The sequence below is a fragment of the Triplophysa rosa genome, linkage group LG10 (assembly GCF_024868665.1).
Source record: "Triplophysa rosa linkage group LG10, Trosa_1v2, whole genome shotgun sequence".
Lineage (NCBI taxonomy): Eukaryota > Metazoa > Chordata > Actinopteri > Cypriniformes > Nemacheilidae > Triplophysa > Triplophysa rosa.
The window spans coordinates 23,671,544-23,692,937 of record NC_079899.1 but is presented as its reverse complement, the minus strand read 5'-3'; the positions used below and the strand labels follow the sequence as shown (position 1 = coordinate 23,692,937).

Sequence of the window (21,394 nt, the reverse complement as noted above, 5' to 3'; positions counted from 1 at the left end):
AGGACAGAGAGTATGCAAAATATGCATTTCATATTGACAAAAGGTAACGGTCCAGTCCGGAATATAGCAGTGTGGTTCAAAAGAAATCCATAAAGTTGGCTGAACAGGGGTGTTTTTTCGTTTGTACTTCGTGGTCAGAGCAGATCGCCTGCCTCCGATTCGCCCGCCATTCGAGATGGTTCGACGTGCACGCGCTCTCAGCGCCAACTTTTAGTTCTCGGGCCTATTAGAGACGCGTCGTCGACGAAAATAACTACGCTCATTACACAAAAGGTGACTGAAACTCCATTTCTTGACGTTTAGTGTCAATTAACGTTTATGTACGCCGATAGCTGCCCGTATTGGCACGTTAACTCACCTGATAAAGTAGGAAAATGCGTAGTCTTGTTGTGATGTTGCGTCACTAATCGGTGTGCTATATCGTTTTGCGGACGCACGTCGCGGTATATACGTTATGCATTGTCTATGTTACATAGAATAATTAAATTGTCAAGAAGTGAGCTTTGAAGGTGGAACTTCGACGCAATTCCGAGGCTAAATTATTGCTAGGTGTAGCCATTACGTTGTCAAGAATAACTACACGTTGTTATTACATAGACAGTTTACATTATTACTTTTGAGCTTTTTTTACCACTGAAATATGGTAACTTTCTGTCTTGATAGTAATGTATTTAAATATTAAAAACAAATAGCAGACATTTGGGTCACTTTTAACAGTGGGGATAAGGTTAAAGGGGCACTCAGTAATTTTCCATTAATTAAAAACACATGAAAAAATGGATTGTGTAAACTGAAAATTGTTCACCATCCTGTACACTCACATAAGATGCCTGCCAGTTATGTAAAAATAAAGGCTGTTATATTTTGCGTTGAGTGGGTTGCCTCATGAGGGATGCCATTTTGAGGTCACATGACCCTCTGAACATAACACCTTGTGTATCCTCCCTGGTAGTGAGCAGTTACCAACAAATGGATAATGGCTTGCTGTGAAAAGTGCATTGGTAACCATAAACCTTTGCTCTTGTGTGATGCTACATCCACACCACTAGGTATTAGTGTAGTTCAAAGACGACTCATATCATCCAAGCACAATCTTAACAATTACTGAGTGTAATTTTAATAAACACCTACGTTTGTCAAAGGTTCTCACTAAAGGTCTATCTGGAACCAAACGTCTTTTGGAGTTTTTTTTATTTCTTCGGAATTTGTTATACCAAGTTTTAGATCGATAGTTCTAGATTTTGAAGTCAGTGCTTCATGATGTCAATTGTAACTTTATTTGCAAAGACAGCATTTTTACAAAGTGGTTGGTCAAATTAATATTTTTTTCATTTACATTTAGGCTTTTCTTCTTCCATATGCTTTTATTCAAATGGACTTACAAATGAGAGAGCATTTAACTAATATTGCAATGTTAAGTAAGCCAGTATAGCCTTATATAATTTTTACTTTTCACCTGTTGATTATTTTATGTGAATTGGGGTTGTACATATTTGACAGACCTTTTTTTTTACCAAAGCAACAGTTTATTGAGTGTATGAATGTGTGCGTTCCCTGGGAATCAAACCCATGAACTTATGATGCTAAGGCAATGCCCAACCAATTGAGCTACTGGAGCCAACCTAAAGATTTGTACTTTTTATTTTTTTCATTTCATCACTGTGTTCATGTTCAGTTGGCAAGCCTGTTAAGTTTACCAAGTTCAGATGGTGTATTTTAGCCTAATGATACATTTTAGGAATGCATTTGTAAGCAATTCATGAAAACTCTCTTGGTACTTGTTGGTAGACCATTATTAATTATATTAAGCTCAGTGGTTAGAGCATAGCGCTAGCAATGCCAATGTGGTGGGCTCGATCCCAGGGGGTTGCACATACTTAAAAACAAATGTATAGTATAATGCAATGTAAGTCACTTTGGATAAAAGCGTCTGCCAAATGTAAAAAAAATGTAAGTAGAGTAAAACAGTTTTAAGGCATTATTTGTGCGTTCCACTTCCACAACAATTCATTTTACTGTTAACGTCAGAGAATTACAGCTAACCACTAAAGCAAGCTAAAATAATGATTGTATTCTAACAGGTTTCCTTGTTTATTACAATCCCACCGCCTCATCCTACTCTTCTTACTTCTACTCAAACACCATCTGTGCAGTGTATATGTATAAAAAGCATCCATAGACATCTAAAAGTTAGTCTGTTTTATTTATTACTTTAGATAATAACCAACATTTTGCTATCTCCTGCTACCGTTTCTTTGAATTACAGCATTTACAGTGTCAGGTACTGTGCAGCATTTTATGAATATGTGTACATGAGCACAGTATTGAACTCCCTGTTTTGTTGTTTAAAACACCCTGGAATTAGTTCTTTCATGGTTTTTTGGGACTCAGAAGCGCACTAGAACATGCATACTCTACCCTGCTTTTCTGCCAAGTTTGCGCTTATCATAGGTACCAATGTGAATGCAAGTTAGTTAAAAATGTGTAAAAGCAATGTGAAAAACATTTGAACACATTTTAAAAGATGCTTTACAGCAAAACACTGCTTTACAATGTCTTAGGCCCCCATAGATAATCATTGTGCAATGCTATTTAAACCATATTAGACATATTCACCATATTCATACACTAAAATCAAGTAAAAATAGTACAAAAGTAAAATCACTGTACCCAAGCAGGGGTTCAACTTCCATTTACATTGGGTTTGAATGTAGCTTTCTCCAGCTGGTTACCAAACATGCTTTGACCATTATGTGCCATGTATGTTTTGTTTTTTAAGGATGTAGACCTGAAATACCCTGAGGTGAGAGGGTCTGAATGTGTCCAGATGACTTCTTATCTCCCATGGCCAATACCGAGAAGCAGGGTGCCATGGTGCTTCATGAGGAGGGCATGACTGCCCCTACACTGGCACCTTCACCTTCCTCTGCACCTTCTCTCTTTGTTGTCCTTAAACAGGTGCATCCTGGTGATGTTTTGAAAGACAAGGGTAGTTTATTAGCTATTAGCGAGGCAAATAGTATAATGAAGTCTGCAGTCAGTTCAGCTGCAACAGGCTTACATTCAACATCATCCATGTCACTTTCAGACGCCACCACACATGTGGAGAACATGCCAGCAGATGCTCGATATAAGGGCATCACAGTTACACTGGACAACAACAGTATGTGGAATGAATTTAGTAGGTGCCAGACTGAGATGATTCTGACCAAGCAGGGTCGTAGGATGTTCCCCTACTGCCGCTTTCGTCTCTCTGGTATGGAACCTTTCCAGAGTTACTTGCTAGCGATGGATATCGTTCCAGTTGATAACCACAGATACAAATGGAGTGGCAAAGGATGGGAGACCAACGGAAAGGCGGACTCTCACATTTCACGCTTGTTTGTACACCCAGAATCCCCTGCTACAGGCCTGCACTGGATGCAGTACCCTGTTTCTTTTTACCGACTGAAGCTTTGCAACAACACCTTGGACCAGGAGGGCCACATCATTTTACACTCAATGCACCGGTACCTTCCTCGACTTCATATCATACCTGCAGACAAAGACAGTGAAGACATTCGGATAGACAGGCCTGAGGTTATAACGCTCAGTTTTTCTCAGACAGAGTTCTTTGCCGTCACAGCCTATCAAAACCTGCGTATCACCCAGCTCAAAATTGACTACAACCCCTTCGCCAAAGGCTTCAGGGAGGATGCGGTCAACGCCCGATCAACGAAGGCCAAGAATGGAGTATCGGGTGAAGAAACGGAGAATGAGCTTAAGCTAAGCAAAGAGTCAACAACCTTGAATAATTTGAAGACTTTGTTCATGAAGAGAAGTGCTGCTGCAAAGGTCAATAAGGATCAGAATGTCCCCAGCCCAACAAATGGGGAGAAGAAAATTGTTAATGGTGATGCTCCTGTTGAGGATAGAGATAAGAGGTAAGCCTTCTTTTATAAATATAGATCATCATATGTCCATGTGTTAAGCAAAAACAAAACATTAAATGCTTTAGTTTGAATCAAAAACATGCGCTATACCAAGGTCGCAAATCTTTGTTTGGCTAATTGTAAGCGTACGGTACCCTGCTCGTGTGGGGCAGTGACAAGCCATAAGTTGTCAAGATGGTCTTAGAGTTACCTTTAATTGGTTGTGCTGTTTGATGTGTTAGGGGCTGTGTCCACCGAGGCGTTTCTGCTGGCGTACGGCGTGTTTTTTCAATTGTTTCCAACGGAAATGCCGCGTTTTTTGAAAACACTAGCAGCTGGCGATCTTTTCCGCAGGTTCAGTGCTGTCACCTAGCGTTTTTTTCACGCTCCGCGTATCATAGTAACCAATGTGCCTCTGCTTGAAAAAAACACCTTTCAACGCCTGCAACTTGCGTTTTTAGCCAGCTCCTGCCATTTTCAGCTGCGTAAAAGCTCCTCGGTGGATCTGGAGCTTTATGTAGGTAGCTAGATGTAAACATATCGACAGCTAAACTATCTAACTCGTTTAACTTTTTCTCCACTATAGTGCCATTCAGGGATGACATTATTTGTAGGCAAACCTGGAAGTTACATTTAGTCATTTAGCAGACGCTTTTATCCAAAGCGACTTTCAAATAGTTCAGGGAGCAATAAGCGATATGTCATACAGGAGCAATAATACAATAAGTGCTAATACAAAGTTAGCGGTGCACTGGTTCCCTCAACAAAAAGTCGAAAAGTTGGGATATAAAAAAAATAACTTGGATGTCAACAAATGTTCATGATACTTACTTTTGTTTTTCACACATGAACACAATTTATGAAATTTGAAGCCTAAATGTAATCGGCAGAAATTAATTCTAACAAGTGGCTATAAACGTACTGCACCACGGTTGCTCAACATCACCACCACCAAGCCTCCAACAACTCTGTTAAACTTCGTTAAAAGCATGTTTTTTGATAAGGAACTACTCCCAGAATATATCATCCATGTTTCGGTCTGTTATGGCACTCTATTGCTGCAATGCTCGTCATACAACGCATTATTTGTGTTGTGAATTGAGTTTGGGACGCAACAGTGTATAGCTAGCATTTTGTAGAGTTTTGGTGGTTTGCATGCAAAATGTTTTTATACATATTTTAATAAGATTTGTCAATTTTGGCAATATTTTTTTCTCTCTCCTTTATTCTGAATGCAGCACTAAGAAGCGTCCATTGTCAGGAGCATTTTCGGACTTCCTTAAAGGTGCACATGTGAAAGTCAAAAGGTTATCGCTGGACAATATCGAGAAAAATTGTGTTGTCCTGCAAACTGACGCAGGTGGCACAAGTGGAAAACAAGAAGCGATATCATCCAAACCAGAGACTGTAATGGATGACATTCACAGATGTAACAACACAGACACAAGCTCAAAAAAAGAGTTGATAAAACTAGATGAAATTAAAATGGTAATAGATGAACATAAAGATAATAAGATTACATTGTTACCCAGTGATAAAAAAGTACAAAACTCAGATGAAAAGAAAAAGGAGAACCTTTCTTCTCTGGACACTGAGGCTGAGCCTGAAGCAAAGACAAAGAAAACCTTACCACACAAACGACCAGAACCTGTACCCCTACCTCTCCTCGCTCAGTTTCTTAAACGGAGAAAGTTTAAAACAAAATCTACCACCCCAACACCTGAAGCTCCTCGCTTCACCGTGGACTGTAAACCTCAGTTAACATCTGAAAGCTCACCTGACCTAATCTCTTCCACCCCTTTGGCGAACACTCAAATAGATTCACAACCATCGCTTACCTCATCATCATCAACAGAAGATGCCAGTAACATGACATCTACATTCACTGCTTCATTATCATCTCCCTCTTTAACTGTAGATCCCTTAATACAAGAAGAAGAATAACAACCTCTGAGGTTTTCACCTTCTCCATCTGACAGTGAATCTTTACTTTCCCCCAACACTTCATCTCCCGCTAAATCTAATTTTGACCCTTCATTTGACAGTATCTCGGATGTATTTAGTAATACTGAAAATGTTTCTGTGCAAGGTCTTGTCAACACACTCATGTCTCAGTCAGACATTTCATCTGTTTTTACTTGTAATGTTTTGGATGACACTGATTCGCCCACTACACCTGCAGTTAAGACCAATGTTGTCATCACATCAGACAACCCAACTGTGACCACATCACCAAACTCTGCTTTTGATGTTCCATCAAGTAAGAACAATGAGATCGTTCCCAACCAGGAACTGTCCTCCATGCCTCAAGTTGAGATTGAATCTTTTTCTGATTGTCTCTTGGAAAACTCCAATGGCTTGTGTACTGAGCTTTTTACCCAGGAGGTTCTGGACACAAATGATGAGTCTCTTTCCTTGCCATTGGATGACCCATCTTCCCCAACCTTTTCATTACCCAGCCCAGCTCTTTCCTCACCCGACCCCTTTCCTCCAGATCTATTCAGTGACCGACCTCTACCTCCCCGAAAGGCCCTTGATTCTTGCCCAGAGAGGCTGTTGGATTGCACAGGCATATCCTCTTCTGACATTTTTACATTATTATGTGACATACCCGCAGCTCCTATAAACCACCTCGATTCATTTCAAGGAAGAATATTTAATGGACCGTTAGATTCGGTGTCGTCAAGTCAAAGCAGATCAGGACTTTTCAATGAATCCATTGACTTGTTTTCTCAAAGACCACCTGATAAACCAGGTCCTGTTAAAGACATTCAATCAACTGTTAATTGTGAGAGCAATGAGACCGCTCTTTCTGATCATCCTGTTCCTGAGCCAACCAAACAGTCCTCTCATGGAAGCACTCCAACAAAGAAATCCAACAAAAAACAGAAAAAAGTAGGAAAGTTGAAGCACGGTGATGATGATGAGGTGTTTGAAGGACCCGTACCTGCCCCAATGCAGCCTAGCCTGGAGGATGTAGAAGGACAATTATTTGCCTCGTTCATGTCTAAGGTAAATCAAACAACGCCTTTAGTTTTTGGCATAGAAAGATGAAGGTTTTATTCTTAATATAAATTTCAATCTGTTTATGTTTGCCATTATGATCACATTTTTTTGGTGTGGTCAAATTTTTTTTGCAAAAAGCTTTTTACAGCTTTTTAATCATTATGTGGTGTATAGCAGTCAGGACGTTTTCAATGAAAGAAATATTTTGCTGCTGTCCTTCTGAAACCTTGTCTCTCCATTTTGTGTTTTTTTTTGTGTGCCATAAATCATTATTACTTGTCAACCTTTATGTTTGTCACTGGGTTTTGCAAATGTCTAACCAATAAAATGTATTAAAAAGTGCTTGTCAACTTTGACAACACACTTTCTAATCATTTTAAAAGTAGTGTTTTTCCATTTCCTGAAAAATAGCGAATATGAACATCCAAGGTTTGGACAGGACATTGACGATATGTGACATTTCTTAACTACCTAATCTCCACTATAATGTATAAATTGTATATTATAAAATGTATACTTTTTTATATTATGGTTGTATTTTGTAGAGCTCTGTCTATATACTGTAGTTAAGGACGTTTATATAGGGTTGGGAATCGTTTCAATTTTATCGATTCCAATTCCGATTCTGCTTATCGATTTCGATTCTTATCGATTCCCAGTTTCGATTCCACAGTTGAAGTAAAACATTTAGATATCAACCTGTATGGTCATTTAGCCTGCTTATTGACTTGTTTGCTAAATATATTTATATATTTATGAGCACCGTTTTGTGTATATTTACACATAGAAACACACCTTTTCTGATTTATTACAATTTGTATTATCATAGTTGAACTACATCATGGTTAAACTGCAGTTACTATAATGCAACTATGGTTAATTTGTGATTCCTGTGCTTTAATGCAAATTCTATAGCTAAACTATGCTTACTATAGTAAAAAATATCGATAATTTTCATAAGGGCTTTTATTGAGATATCAGCAGATCATGCAACGCATGTACTTTTCTGAAAATATGCAGACAGGAATTGATAAGAGGAATTCAAATTTTAATCTCAAGTATCCGATTCCTATTCCTTTCGATTCCGATCCGATTCCTAGCCTTTCGATTCCGATTCCAAATTGGAATTGATTTTCGATTCCCAACCCTACGTTTATATCTCTACACATTATTGATTGGTCTGACACATTATTAAATATATGTATTTTAAAATAGACAGCTCTTGAGATTCACCTTGGAGATGATGCCAAAACAGGGGTGGCCCAGAAAACATTGGAGACCTCTGGTAGTAAGAGTTGAACCAACATGATTACAGTGAAAATGAAAGACTTAAAGTCACGGCTCAAAATCATTTTCTGTTTTCCTACATCAGGTGACAACTGTGGAGGTATAGAGGAAAAGATTAAGGTGCTTGAGAAAGACCTTTTACATGATCTGAAGTTGATGAAGCACAGGCAGGTTATTCATCCGGTGCTGCAAGAAGGTTCATGAACTTTTATTTTGGATTTCTCTTGATCTCACACAACTTACAATAGTCATAATAGTTTTTTCTTTTATAGTTGGACTAAAACTGCATCTGCTAGACCTCAACCTGCCGATTGACCTGCAGTATTTGGGTGTTCACTTACCCATACCTCCACCTGTTCTCTTACCTGAAGAGAGTCCAGCATCATCACAGGGTAACAGGCTTTTAATAAATTATGTCATCAATATATCATGCTGATGATTCAGGTTTTCATCGTCATGATTGCAATTTGTTTTTCTGGACATTCTAGTCCAGTTTGTTTCCAGAACAGGGAAAACCACTGACGTCACCAAAATTAAAGGTTGGAGGGATAAATTTGCTGGTTCAGGATCTCTGAGTGAAGGTATGTAAAGTAATATGTTGACTCCCAGTTACAATTTGCAGGTGATATTGGATCCTGAAGGACGTGAAGCTTTCCCTGACCAATTACATTGTTCTGCAGGCGTATCAAGCGTCGAAACAGGGCAGAATAACCTCTCAGCGTTCTGCAGTGATATGTTGGATGAGTATCTGGCCAGTGAGGGCAAACTGATTGATGAACGAGCTGCCAACTTGTCCCAGACCGACACCACGACTGTGGCATACCAGCTACCCACTAAGAGCACCAGCTATGTCCGCACCTTGGATAGTGTGCTTAAGAAACAAGTACCTCCCTCTTTATCCTCCTCATCCAAACATTCAACTCCAACATCCAGTAAATCCAAGCCAATGTTCAACTCCAAAGTAGGCAATCAATCTAAAAAAAATCTGAAATCTGGCAAAGGAAACCAGGTTCTTAGTACCACGAAACCAACCAAACCAGTCAGCGGAGGGGACAAATTGATGAGCTTAAACAAGGTCCAGCAAAGCAAAAGATTGGAAAGGAACAAAATTAGAAAGGCATCGAAGAGTTTAAGCACTGAAAAGGTTCTCGCAGAAATACCTGCCGTGGTAGCTTCTGATAAGACTCCCAGGTTTGAGGACTCTGGATCAACAGCAGCGAGCAGCACAGGTGGACGCAGTCCAGGTTTGACCAAGACTCTGGTGAAGCTGATGGATGTGGAAGATGGAGCAGTATGGGAAGGCAAACGTCGTACTTGTATCACAGAAGAAAGAGCAGCCATTGCGCTAACAGCTCTCGTCACTGCTGAAGTGAGTTAAACTTAGGTTATCTTATGTAGTTAATGATAGAATTTAAAATTCCGACATTTCTGTCAAACACGTGTTTCCAGTCTTCTGTTAGGGTTAGATGTTGTATCTAACACCTGATGTGTGCTTTGTTTTTCTTTCTCTTTTAAGAGTGCAACAAAGGCAAACCCTGATGCCATGAGAATTATAAAACGACGGGCGCCACCCTGCCTTAACGTCTTCTGCAGGCTCGGCTGCCTGTGTGCCAGTCTGCTTCATCAGAGGCGACATCATCACTGTGGCAAACCGGAGTGCATGTTGGGCTGCAGCTGTCTGCGACGCAAAGTTATCGCGCTGAAGAGCCCTAAAGAGGAAGACTGTATAACAGAGGAGCCTGAACCTCAGGGTCTGTCAGAGGATAACAAGACTAAATTGAAGAAGAACAAAAAGAGAAAAACTTATGGTGAGTCACAACAGGCATGACAAATTGTGTACATACTTCAATGCACGGCAGGTCACTTCGGATAGAAGTGTTTGCCAAATGGGTGAATATAAATGTGCCTTTATTAATATGAATAATATGACTTCCACTTCCACTGTTGTACGAGTGAATGAGAAGTGTTTGCGTTCATGGTTTTTAATGTCCTTGTGTCCTGCAGTTCTAACAGATCCTGAGGCAGCACCTGAGCCGGCCAAGCGTGTCAATACTTTATGGGAATCAAAAAGCGAGGAATCTGATTCAGAAATCTTCTGCCCGCCTCCTCCGAGAGTTCTCCCTCCACAACTACTGTCAAAAGATCTACAACACGACCTGGAACGTTTTTTCAGTCCCCCGAAACCGAAGAGGGTACAACTTATATTGCCAATGCCTCTTTTAATTCCTTTATATTTTCTATGTTAGCAATGTTTTAGAGGTTTCTTGCAATCTACACTTAATCTTATTCTGAATAACTGAATATCTTAAATTTCATTTTTATACACAGGTGGGAGAGAGAAATTTGAATATGATGGAGGAGAGCAGCGAAATGGATAATCATTTGACTTGCTCTCGTGTTCGACCATTTCGACCGTGTCGTAATAAACGAAAAATGGTAAGACTTGTACATAAAGGGTTTTATCTTTTTGTTTAAGAGACTGAAAATCTGTACTCTTCATGATACTGATGAAACCTTTGTTTTTTTTTAGCCGGTTGACCAACAGCACATCCCACAGATCCCTAAACGAGGTCAGTATTTACTTTACTGTTATTGAGTTAATAGCTGGTGTGAACATGGTTTATAGCAAACAAATGGTTTCAAGATTAGAGGGCTTTAAAATATCTTAAGTGGAATCCTAAATAATGGTTCTCCTCGTATTTTCTACGTTCCCTCTCACAGATGTCGAGGAGGGAGAGCTTGTACCTCTTAATTTGTCTGACACTATCAAGCGGCTCGAGATCATATCCGAGTGCAGTTGGTCAAGTACAGACAGCAGAAATGACGTTATGGGGGTGGTGTGCAAGAACATGGCTCAAGATCGTTTAACGAACCCTTTCTGGGTTGGCAAGTATTACATTCAGCCGATTTCTAAGACTGTACAGGAGACAGAGGAAGGTTCTGTCCACACCTACAAGGTCAAGATATCAGAGCCTGTGGAGAAGAAGAAAGAAGATAAGAATGTTTCGCAGAATGATGTCCAAACAGAGTCCATACAGCCTGTAGAGAAGATTGAGGTGAAAGGTTTGCCCTTCCTTGCCAGGTGTTCCCCTGCTGGCTTGCTCAAGGCGGAGAAAAAAGCTCCTAATGCCCCGGGACAGATAATGGTATGCATGCACAACCATATGGAAGAAATAAACATTTGAGAGAAGTCACATTTGCATTTAAACATTGACTCTTACCCAAAGCACTTTAGACAAGTGAGGAGAACAATGAAGTGACTCATCCAAAGGATGCTAAGATACAAAGTCTCCTGGTTACCTTTATTTATCTAGCATGCGCTTCTATCCAAAGTGACTTACAAAGAAGTGTGCATTTATCATTTTTCGTCAATAAAACAATGCACTTCATGGTTTTTGTAAACCAAAAGTTGGGCTCGTGTGACCTTAAAATTTGTTTGATCAAAGTCATTAAGGTTAAAGGTTTAAATGTATCATTACAGTTTTATCTTTAAGAAGTTTTTAACCTTTTGGTTTGTAATTTGAAATTGTGTTTACAGGTCAATGGAAAGCCATACCCACAAGCCAAGCTGGAACTGGGCAAGATGGGGGCACTGCACCCTGCCAATCGATTGGCAGCTTACATCACAGGAAGAATATGTCCAGTCGGTCAGTCTGTGGCTACCTTTGTAACAACATCAACCACTGCGAAGGCCTCTACAACCGTTCCGGTCACCAATGTGGCCACAGTAACCTCAGTTACCAGCGCATGTGCTTCTACAATCACATCACCCTTCAAGACTGCTGGTAAGTCAACAATTTTAACAGTTTCTTTCTACTGCATCTAGTTGTGTAAAAAAATATACAGCAAGAGAATACAAACCTTGTGTTATCAAGGGTATTGACAAACACTTTTAGATTAGTGCAGATTTACTCCATTTGAGTTATGGACGGTTTCAATGCAACAACATGAACAAACGTTACTGCGCATGCACGCTTTTGTGGCCCAAACCTAACTTCCGGTACACGTCCACAAAGAATAGAGTCCCTGTAGATTATTTCTGAAAACAAGCAAAAGAAATAACAAGTAAATTACATTACCTAGCAAGTTATAAGTATGTCTAGCCAGTATTATTTTGGTTTACCAGTAGAAGAACCATTACTTGATTAAACTTAAATGTGACAAAGTTACACAACCCATATAATAAATGGTTTATTTAATACAATTAACAAAGAATAAAATTCAACAATTTGTTTAATACAATTATTATACAATAAAATATAAATGGTTATATTAATAGCCACTAGCCAGACTGATAAACAAACACAGACCGGAAGTTAGCTTTGGCCAGGCGTTTGCGTCCAATGAAATAGTCAATGAAATAATGGCTGAAATACACTACACTATATCCGCCCCTTTGCAAATTTTCTGCAGATCAAATCTGAAGTTATACGTTGAAATCAAGCATGAAGAGTCACAGTTATTCAAAAAAAGAAATGCAAGTGGGAAACAAGTTTAGCAATTTTTTCGCTAGGGCTGGGACGATATATCTTGCATTTCTAATGCTCAGTTTCTCAATAAATTACGGTTAAATGCCACCACATCCGAAAGCTAGAGGGCGCTCTCACGCAGGAATTTTCAATATATGACACAGAAGAAGAAGAATTTACACATGTAGTTCCAGGAAATGCCAATGGTCATGTTCTATTGCTGTGCTTCAAACCGTTTGAGGTATTTTCATGATAATGAAGTATAATTATGATGTTTGACGAGTGAGTGTTACTTTTTCAAATGCACGTTATAAAACTCAATCGCGTAGTGATTTTAGATTGAGCTGTACTTCCTTCTGATCAAAGAGCCGTAGTACACAGAAGAGCTGTGCATACAACACAGAATCGAAGCCTTTACGATTTCAGGATCGACCTAGATGGGTATAGTTTGTGTGAATCGCGACATATCGTCCCAGCCCTACATTCGCTGGAGTTTGTTATGTTAGAAAGAATTTGACAGTTTGCTGTTGCCATTTTCAATGCCTGGTGTTTTATTGCTATTTTAAAAGTTGTGTAGTGTAATCCAGCCTGGCAGACTTAACCTGCTTCTTAATTTGTTTCTGCACAGTGACCAACCCCCCAGCGGGACAGGTCTTCACCCAGTTTGTGGTCAACCACATCAACTCTCAAAATCAGGCCAGCACTAGCGCCCCACACTTAAAGTCTTCTCCTCCAAAAATTGTCATCCCCTCCTCTTTGCTAATGGTTGGCAGAGAGGCTGGGGTTCCTGGTGTTGCTCTGTCTTCTCTAAAAACAGGTAGCATTAGTTTTCCAAATGTATCAAAAATTCAAGCCCCTACCGTCACCATCCTCAATAAATCACCCAGCCTGCCATTGGGTAAGCCTGGCTTTTTTGGTTTCCCATTTTGTTCTTCTGCTTCCCTCTCCACCCAACCCTTTGCTACTTTACCTACTTTGAGAATTCAACATATTGGGCCAATATGTGTTCGTGTGGGTCTGATCTTATAATGTAGAGCTTTATATATTTAGTTTCTGGAGTACATCTGTGTTTATTTTATTTTCCCATGATCTCCTATTGCTGCCATTTGTGATTGTGGCTGTGTTTACATTGTAAATCTTTCACAAAGGGTGTAAAATGTACTTTTTGGCACACCTGCCAATGGCAGTTTCACTGGGAAAATGTACTTGACAAAAATATCTTAGCGTTTCTGAAATTTGTAATAATTATTTTTTTTGCATTTGGGGATTGTACATTTTGGACCCTGTGTTCACAGGCTTGATGCAAGATCCCCCAACCATCAGATTTTATTTATCATATCTTACCGTTGCATGTTTCATTTATGCTGATTTGTGCAATATGTTGGTGACAGTAGGGATGCTCTATAATTTACACTATATTATAATTGTTTAATTTAACTGTATAGTTCAAGCTTTTTAATGTTTAACCTTTTCATGTTTTCAGGTGGACATAATGTAACTCCAACCCCTTCATCTGGATCTCCCACGTCAGGAAAGAAGACTGTTTTGATTACAGTTGTGTCCCGTAAAGCAGGGACCACTAGTAGTGGACCACAGGTAGAAAAACCCGTCACACATATTTGCCCTCCACAGACCTCAGGCCAAAAGATGACACTTCAAGTGGTGAAAACAGCCGATGGCAACACGCTGTACCGTAATCCCAGTGGTCAACTCATTCGGCTGGTGCCTCTTAGTCAAATCAAATCCATGACGCCCAGCAGCCTCCCTAAAGGTCCAAGTAAGTGCTTTTAACTGAATCGGTTCAGAAAAACTTTACAGGAGCAGTGCGCCCCATCGAAATGTCAAAAATTTACTTAAAATGATACGACAAGGTAAATGGTAAAATTGAATAAATAATATCTCAAAAAGTTGCGTATTACATTTGAATGTTTTTAGATTTTTTACTGTTATTGAACTCTTGTTTTGTATAATGGTAAGCGTAATTACTAATTGTGCTCATTTTTTTTTGCAGCAACCCTGTTTCGCTTGCCAGCACCTAATGTGGTTTCTCCGAATAAGCCTCAGAGCGGCAGTACCATCACAGTCACGTCATCCAGCCCGACAAGCCAAACACAAGCAAAATATACATACACTGTACCAGCCCCAGCATTTTTAAGTAGCAAGCCGGTCACTCTCACTACATCCAAGTCGGTCTCATTCAACAGTCTTCCTTCCACCCTTAAAGTTAGCCCGACGTTTCTGGGACAGTCTGGCACTTGCACGTTAAGAATTCTCCCTCCAAATACTCTCAAAGACACTGCAAGTAGCACTCCGACCTCTTCCCCTAGCCTCTCACAGGGCGGTTTCACATTACTCAAACCTTCAAGTGCAACTTTACAGAATCAAGACTCCACCACGTCTGAAACCATTGCTTCTGTTAGCTCAGGTTCAACAGAGGGTCCAGTCAGTCAGGTCCAACCGTTACTTGATTTGAGTAAGCGATCCGACATGGTTTCTGCTAAACAGGATCGCGCCCACGATTCCAGAATGTCTGAAAGTTCAGCTGTAAACACATCACAGATTTCATCCTCTACCACCACTTCTCCAAAACCCACATGGTGTTCTCCATCTAGCTTCTCACATAGGGAGCTTGGAGAACTGGAAGGTTCAGATTTAGCTGCTAATCCCTATGAGAAGGAAGGAGAATGTGACACGGATCAGCAAGAGGAAGGGAACGGATCGGACGGATCAGAATTAACGGACGACTCCGACTTGTACAGTGAAGATGACCAAGATGATTCGTACAGTGTAAGAGCTGTGACTTGGTAATTGAGTCTGTTTCGTCCTTTGACTGTATACGTTTAGATTAATTGTGTATCTGCTGTTGTGCAGGATTCTGATAAAGATGAGCTGGGGCCGGTTGAGGATGAGGATGAGGACGGGTTGGATTCAGAGATGAAAGATCCTGCAGAGGTGGTGGTTGATATTGAGTCCTTTGAAGAGTCGGTGGAGAAAATGAAGATTACACTACTAAAGGAATCTGCCAAAAAGCAAAATCTGCTTCACAGGTAACAAAGTAACATCATGTGATCTTAATATAATTTAGAGACAGACACGTTACTTCAGACCCCTATTGATTGCCCACATTAACACTACAGCATAATCTCTTTTGTTACATTTTGTAGACGGCAGAAGCACACTGATGATCAGAAGATCAAGGTAAGTTTTAAATTCCCTAAACTTTTTAAAGTCAAGTTTTAATGTTGTATATATGTCTATTTTTAATGTGTTTTAATATACATTATTACACGGCACTCTGGAATGTTTGATTCTGATTGGCCAGTTGCGACATTCCAAGGGTTGTTATTATCCGATAACAACCGCTGGAAACGAATAACACCCAGTAACCCGGATGCTGCAAATCATTTTGACAGGTGCAGTTTAATATTACACAAAATTAAATATAAATGTGTCTTTTAATCACATATATGACATTATATTTACAAATAATTAAACCAAATTGAATGTTCGTGACGTTTGAACATCGTTTCTTACCTTAAAACCGAAAGTAAACGGCTTTTCCTCGCGGAAGGTCTGCATTCGGTAAAAATGAGCTAATAAAATATTTCAAATTCACATTTCATGTCCAGTTTTTTTCTCATGTGGCAAGTAGCCTTGTAATAAGCGGGATAACGTACAAGCAGCCGGCTGTTATAGCGAAATGCCTGTACATTATCCCTTACTTAAGATAAACCATGTGCAAATTCATCATTTTTAACCCATTGCGGAGTATTTTCTTCATAAAACTGCAGTTTACCAAAGACAGTTTAAAAAATGCAGTTTGAAACTGCCTCTGTTTACGACATCACAAGGGTTCATTGTGCATTAACTTATGTTAACAACTTTGTTAAAGATCCAGTGTGTAATGTTTTGGAGGATCTATTGATAGAAATGCAATATAATGTACATAGCTATGCCTTCAGAGGTGTATAAAGAGCTTACACAGTGAAGCGTTATGTTTTTATGACCTTAGAAGATATTTCTGTCTACATACACCGCGGGTCCCCTAGCATGTAATTCGCCATGTTCTGTCAGCCGTCGTAGTGTTTCCAACGAGAGGGGGGGAGTGAGCGGTTGGTTGCAATTCGCAACCTTGCCGCTAGATTTCACTGACTGGACCTTTGATATGTAAAGATAAGTACATAAGGTGACCTGCAATTTTATGTTTCAAACACTGCGGATTGCAGATTTTTAGTTACTTTTATTCTTACTTCTGTGTTCATTGATCATGTTAGCTAATGTTGAGAATCGCGCCACGACAAAAGACAATAGAACGCATTAGAACCCATAATAATTTTAAATTTAGTCCACACTGGACGTGTCGCATCGCGCCGGTCGTGTCCGGTGTAGACACGGTGTTAGTGTATTATTGATTACTTTTTGATGTATGAATGTAACATATCTTTATTTGATATGTTGTGTAATGGAACGTTTTATATTTCAATAGAGGGTTCACAATGAGAGAGTGAGGCGCAGCACGTTAAAAGAACGCTTTCTGAACCTTCAGTTGACCCTCAAGAAATCTTTGAAGAACATCTCCAGAAATGGAATCCTCACACTGGTCTGTTGGGGCTTTCATAGTTGATCATGCTAACAATTCTGAATATTTTCGTTTATACTGTTTTATAAAAGTTTTCATATTTTCATATTTCAAGGCTAAAGAAGAGATTGAGTCCCTAGTGCAGCAGGAGAGCTTTTTAGTGATGTACAGACACAAGTTAATAATTGAAAGAGAGCAATATCTACAGACGCTTTCCATGATGTCTGGTAAGAAGCTCTCTTGGTCCAGAATCTTTTTAGTACATGTAGTGAAATATGAGGGCTCACTTTGTGTTGTGCCTGATAACATCACAGTTGTTATTCACAATGTACTGTAGCACTACCTCTCATACTTCATTGCTTAAATTATTTAATTTCGTCTTACTTATAGTTGCAATATTCTTTCGTTTCACAGACAAGAGTGAAGAGTCCATCAGCCAGAAGCTTAATGAAATTGTTGCAAAACAAAAAACTCTTGAGGCCCAGAACGAAGCGAGAGCGATGACGTCCCAGCTTAAGCAGACAAAACCCAAACCCAGTCCAAAACCCAAGCATTTTTCTAAATCAACTAATCCCAGTAGTAAACCCAAAAGTTCAGGATTGCAAAAAGAAAAGGATGTTGTTTCCGAACACACGCAGTCTCCTTCCAAGCCAATAGACTTGAGTCTTAAAAAACAAAGAAGTCTGGAAAAACCAGAAAGTATAACAGAAGATTCAACCTCAAAACCTAAAGAACTCGATAGCAACAGAAGCACTCCTACAGCTCCAGTTAAAGACAAAAGCAGCGTCTCCTTACCTCTTCAGCCAATCGCTAGTTCCATTTATTCTAAATCTGCACCTGTGCCCATTCCTATAACACTCTTACCGATATCACGCGAGAGGCCTAACATCCTGTCATGCTCACAGACCACACCAGCATCTCCAGTCAAAGAGCCTCTTGTAACTAACAGTAAGTCTTGGAGAAAATATACATGCATTGTTCCAATGACTTTTGAAGCTTTAAAGGTTTAATATCTCTTTTAAATGTTTTTTTCAGAAGTAATTCCTCTGATGCCTCTTCAGCCCATTGGCATCACCGCACTTGGGCCGCAGCAGTCAACCACACCAGGTTGGTCTCCGAAACTTATCATTAATGTTTTTTGAAACCTAAGCTAGTGATTTAATAAACTTAGAGAATTGTTGTGTGTTTTTAACCAAGGTGTAGCATCTGCGTCCATATCAGTTGCTGCAATGCCACAGCCACTCGGAGTGGAAAATCCTCTTCCGATGTTGCAGCCTCAGTTGATCAAAATTTCAAACAGCCCTGTTGACATTAACACACAAGGTAAGTTTATACGTCTGCTGATTTCTTGATATAGATTAAATAGAATTTTTATTTAAGATGAACAATATATATATATATTTTTAATGCAGTGGAACCCATCAACCTTTCCAACGTCTCCAACGTCATTTCCCTGGTTCCACCAGTTAAGAATCCGGTAGTACCACAGCAGGTTGTGCTTGAGAAGATGGACACTACACCAGCTGTCCAGGCACAGACCATCTCTATCCAGTCTCATTTGGAAGAAAGAGAGGCTATTGATGGTAAACCCAAGGAATCACCAAAGCAACCTATAGGAGGAGATGTACTGACAACATCTGTGACGTCCCCCAACCAGGATGGATTGGACAAGAAGGGTCAAGAGAACACCAATGATGCTGAAGATGAAAATCTGATGTCTTTGCTAGACGAACTTGTTCTTCTCAGTCAGCAGTTGAGTAACGACTCCCCCGAACCAATGAATGAAGATCAGAACCATGTTATGCCCGATAAAGAAAGCTCACAGTCCGACCATCAGGAAGATACAGAACGGGATGATGATCGTGCGCTCAGCCCCTTATTTCTAACTCTCGATGAAGATCTGATGTCTCCAGAGTGCTCCAAAGATGAACTGGATGATATTCCACCTAAAGTCGACGACTTGGTCAAAGTCATCTTCGGGTCAGATTCACCAACCACTTCGTCTGAATCTGGGGTTGCGACATCAACAAACGCTCCTAGTCCACAACCTCCGACAAGCAGCGTTACAAGTGATGCTCTTACTCCACCTCCTCTGTTGCACATGAAAGCGACGTGCGGGGCCGTTTTGGGTCACTCCGCCAGCGAAGGGGCTAATGTGACATGGCGGCCGATGCCTAAACTTGTTCCTTTAGGGTTAAAGGATGCTGTTCTGAATAAGGTGAACGGTTCGTCTGTTCTCAAATCGGACTCAAAGGCGCAGGATGTTTAGAAACCACACACGTGATCTGGTAAGTCAATAAATCAGGTATAGCTGCTGCTCACTTTATGGACAGTGTAGGAGTTTTTATGTATTTACTTTTTCATAAGTCCTGCTGCAGTCCTGTTGGGCCTCTGGAATCTCCAAAGATGTTTTTTTTTTTAGGTTAAATACTTCATTACTAACTACTTGATCAGCAGATTGCCTGTTTGATTCCTTGTTGGGTTTTCGGTGTCTATTTAATAAAAGGCTGTTTTTTCAGTTTTTACTTCTCGTGGCAGTTGTTAACTTAGAAGCTATTCGTTGTAACCTCCATATTGGAGCAGGTTGATTTCGAAGAAAATTAAACCGATCTTTAAACATAGGAAAATAGTTTAGTCCCTCTTTAGCGCATTGTGGAAGAAAATCTAAGGAGAATCTGCCTTTAATTGTTTGTGTTGGGAATTTTGTGGGATCATTAGGTGGATTTCTGGGTGACCTATTTCAGAATTAATTGAATTTGCCTACTGACATTTAACATAAGAACTGTTTCACCCATGACTTTATCTTCTAATGAGATACACAAATGTCATTTGCATCTAGCTGAATCTTGCATCATCTTTTGTTGATCGTAAAATGAGTTCATGTTCTAATACTGGCAATAATGTTGAATTATGTCTGTGTTCTTGTTACAGAAAATCTAGCCTACATATGACACATACATTGCTTGCCTTTAAGAAGGTCCTTTGATTTGCACACTTGGTCAAACAAGTAAAGATATCATTAACCGCATAAGAAAAACAGATACAGTGTGTATCTTTAATTTCGACCGTTTAGCCATCAGACTGCAGTTTTCCTCTGTTTTGTTTTTGTCCGATGATGAGTTTAAAACATTTAGTTTTGTTGTGGATTTACAGCTTCCCTAAAACAAAAACCTCAACTTTTATTTGTGCATAAGCAACTTGGATGCCTGGAGGTTTTAAAGGGATTGTAAAGCTGTTGAAGTACACTACAAGTGTCTAATAATGTGGTTGACTACAGGGAATCCCAAACTTTGGTTCTGAGAAATGTAATAATCACTATGCAAATTTTCGCTTTAGATGACATATCTGGAGGAAACACTACAGCTTCGTAGGAAAACAGGCTTGATAACACGATGCAATGTTGTTCATTGTTCTTAAAAAGTGTTATTGTGTATTTTATGCTACACTGGGTTTTTTTTTGTATATAGGGTCACTGTGTTGTCTGTATATTAGTCAAAGTATAAAGGATTTCTTGAGTGTTGTAAATATGTAAGATGTACTACTTTTTTGTAGACTGCTTATTTTTTATAAATCAGTGCTCTCTTAAATTTTTTTGTGAAAGAATACGGATTGTCCATTGAAGTCAATAAAAATGTGCAAAGAAACGCGAGTCAATGTTTTTGATATCTAAATATATGTTTATGGTTGTCGTGGTTCATGATCCAAATGTCATTTTGCTGAATTTGTTTTAAAGCCGAATGTGTGACTTCAGTTCAATTTCTGATTTCCAGGTTACAGTTTGACTTAATTTGAAGTTTTTTTGCTTATCATTTTTATTCTTCCCACATTGTACTTTGTAACATATTATACCACAAAGACCAGCTATAGATGTTTGATTTGACAGACTCGAGAGGTTTACACACAGTAACTGACTCTCGGGGGAGAATAATCTCAGGGTTTATATACAGCAGTTGTTGAATGGGTCGACTCGAACCTCATTCAGCTTTGTCAAGGTAAGATTCATCCTTTTTTCATTACACTCAATGCATAAATGTGTCAAATGCTAAAAGTCTGGAAACAATCAGCATGATTCAGATTCAGAACAATGGGTAACTAATTTTGCCTTTTTTCCCTCTACAAAATAACACAGACCTCTGTAAGAA

The 21,394-nt window shown here is 39.5% G+C and overlaps 1 protein-coding gene across 1 annotated transcript; it reads left to right on the top strand.

The window, feature by feature from the left end:
- Nucleotides 1-55: 55 nt before the first annotated feature.
- On the top strand, nt 56-21,366 carry mgaa (MAX dimerization protein MGA a). The gene is given in 25 exon segments (XM_057343203.1): nt 56-273; nt 2,780-3,923; nt 5,150-6,923; nt 8,133-8,202; nt 8,290-8,400; nt 8,477-8,596; nt 8,693-8,785; nt 8,885-9,573; nt 9,721-10,012; nt 10,209-10,396; nt 10,533-10,640; nt 10,735-10,774; nt 10,926-11,350; nt 11,743-11,989; nt 13,302-13,490; nt 14,157-14,450; nt 14,685-15,460; nt 15,545-15,720; nt 15,838-15,871; nt 17,160-17,273; nt 17,368-17,479; nt 17,667-18,200; nt 18,288-18,359; nt 18,450-18,575; nt 18,665-21,366. Coding segments are annotated over 24 exon segments (8,547 nt in total). The 5' UTR covers nt 56-273; nt 2,780-2,817; the 3' UTR covers nt 19,522-21,366.
- The last annotated feature ends 28 nt before the right edge of the window (nt 21,367-21,394 follow it).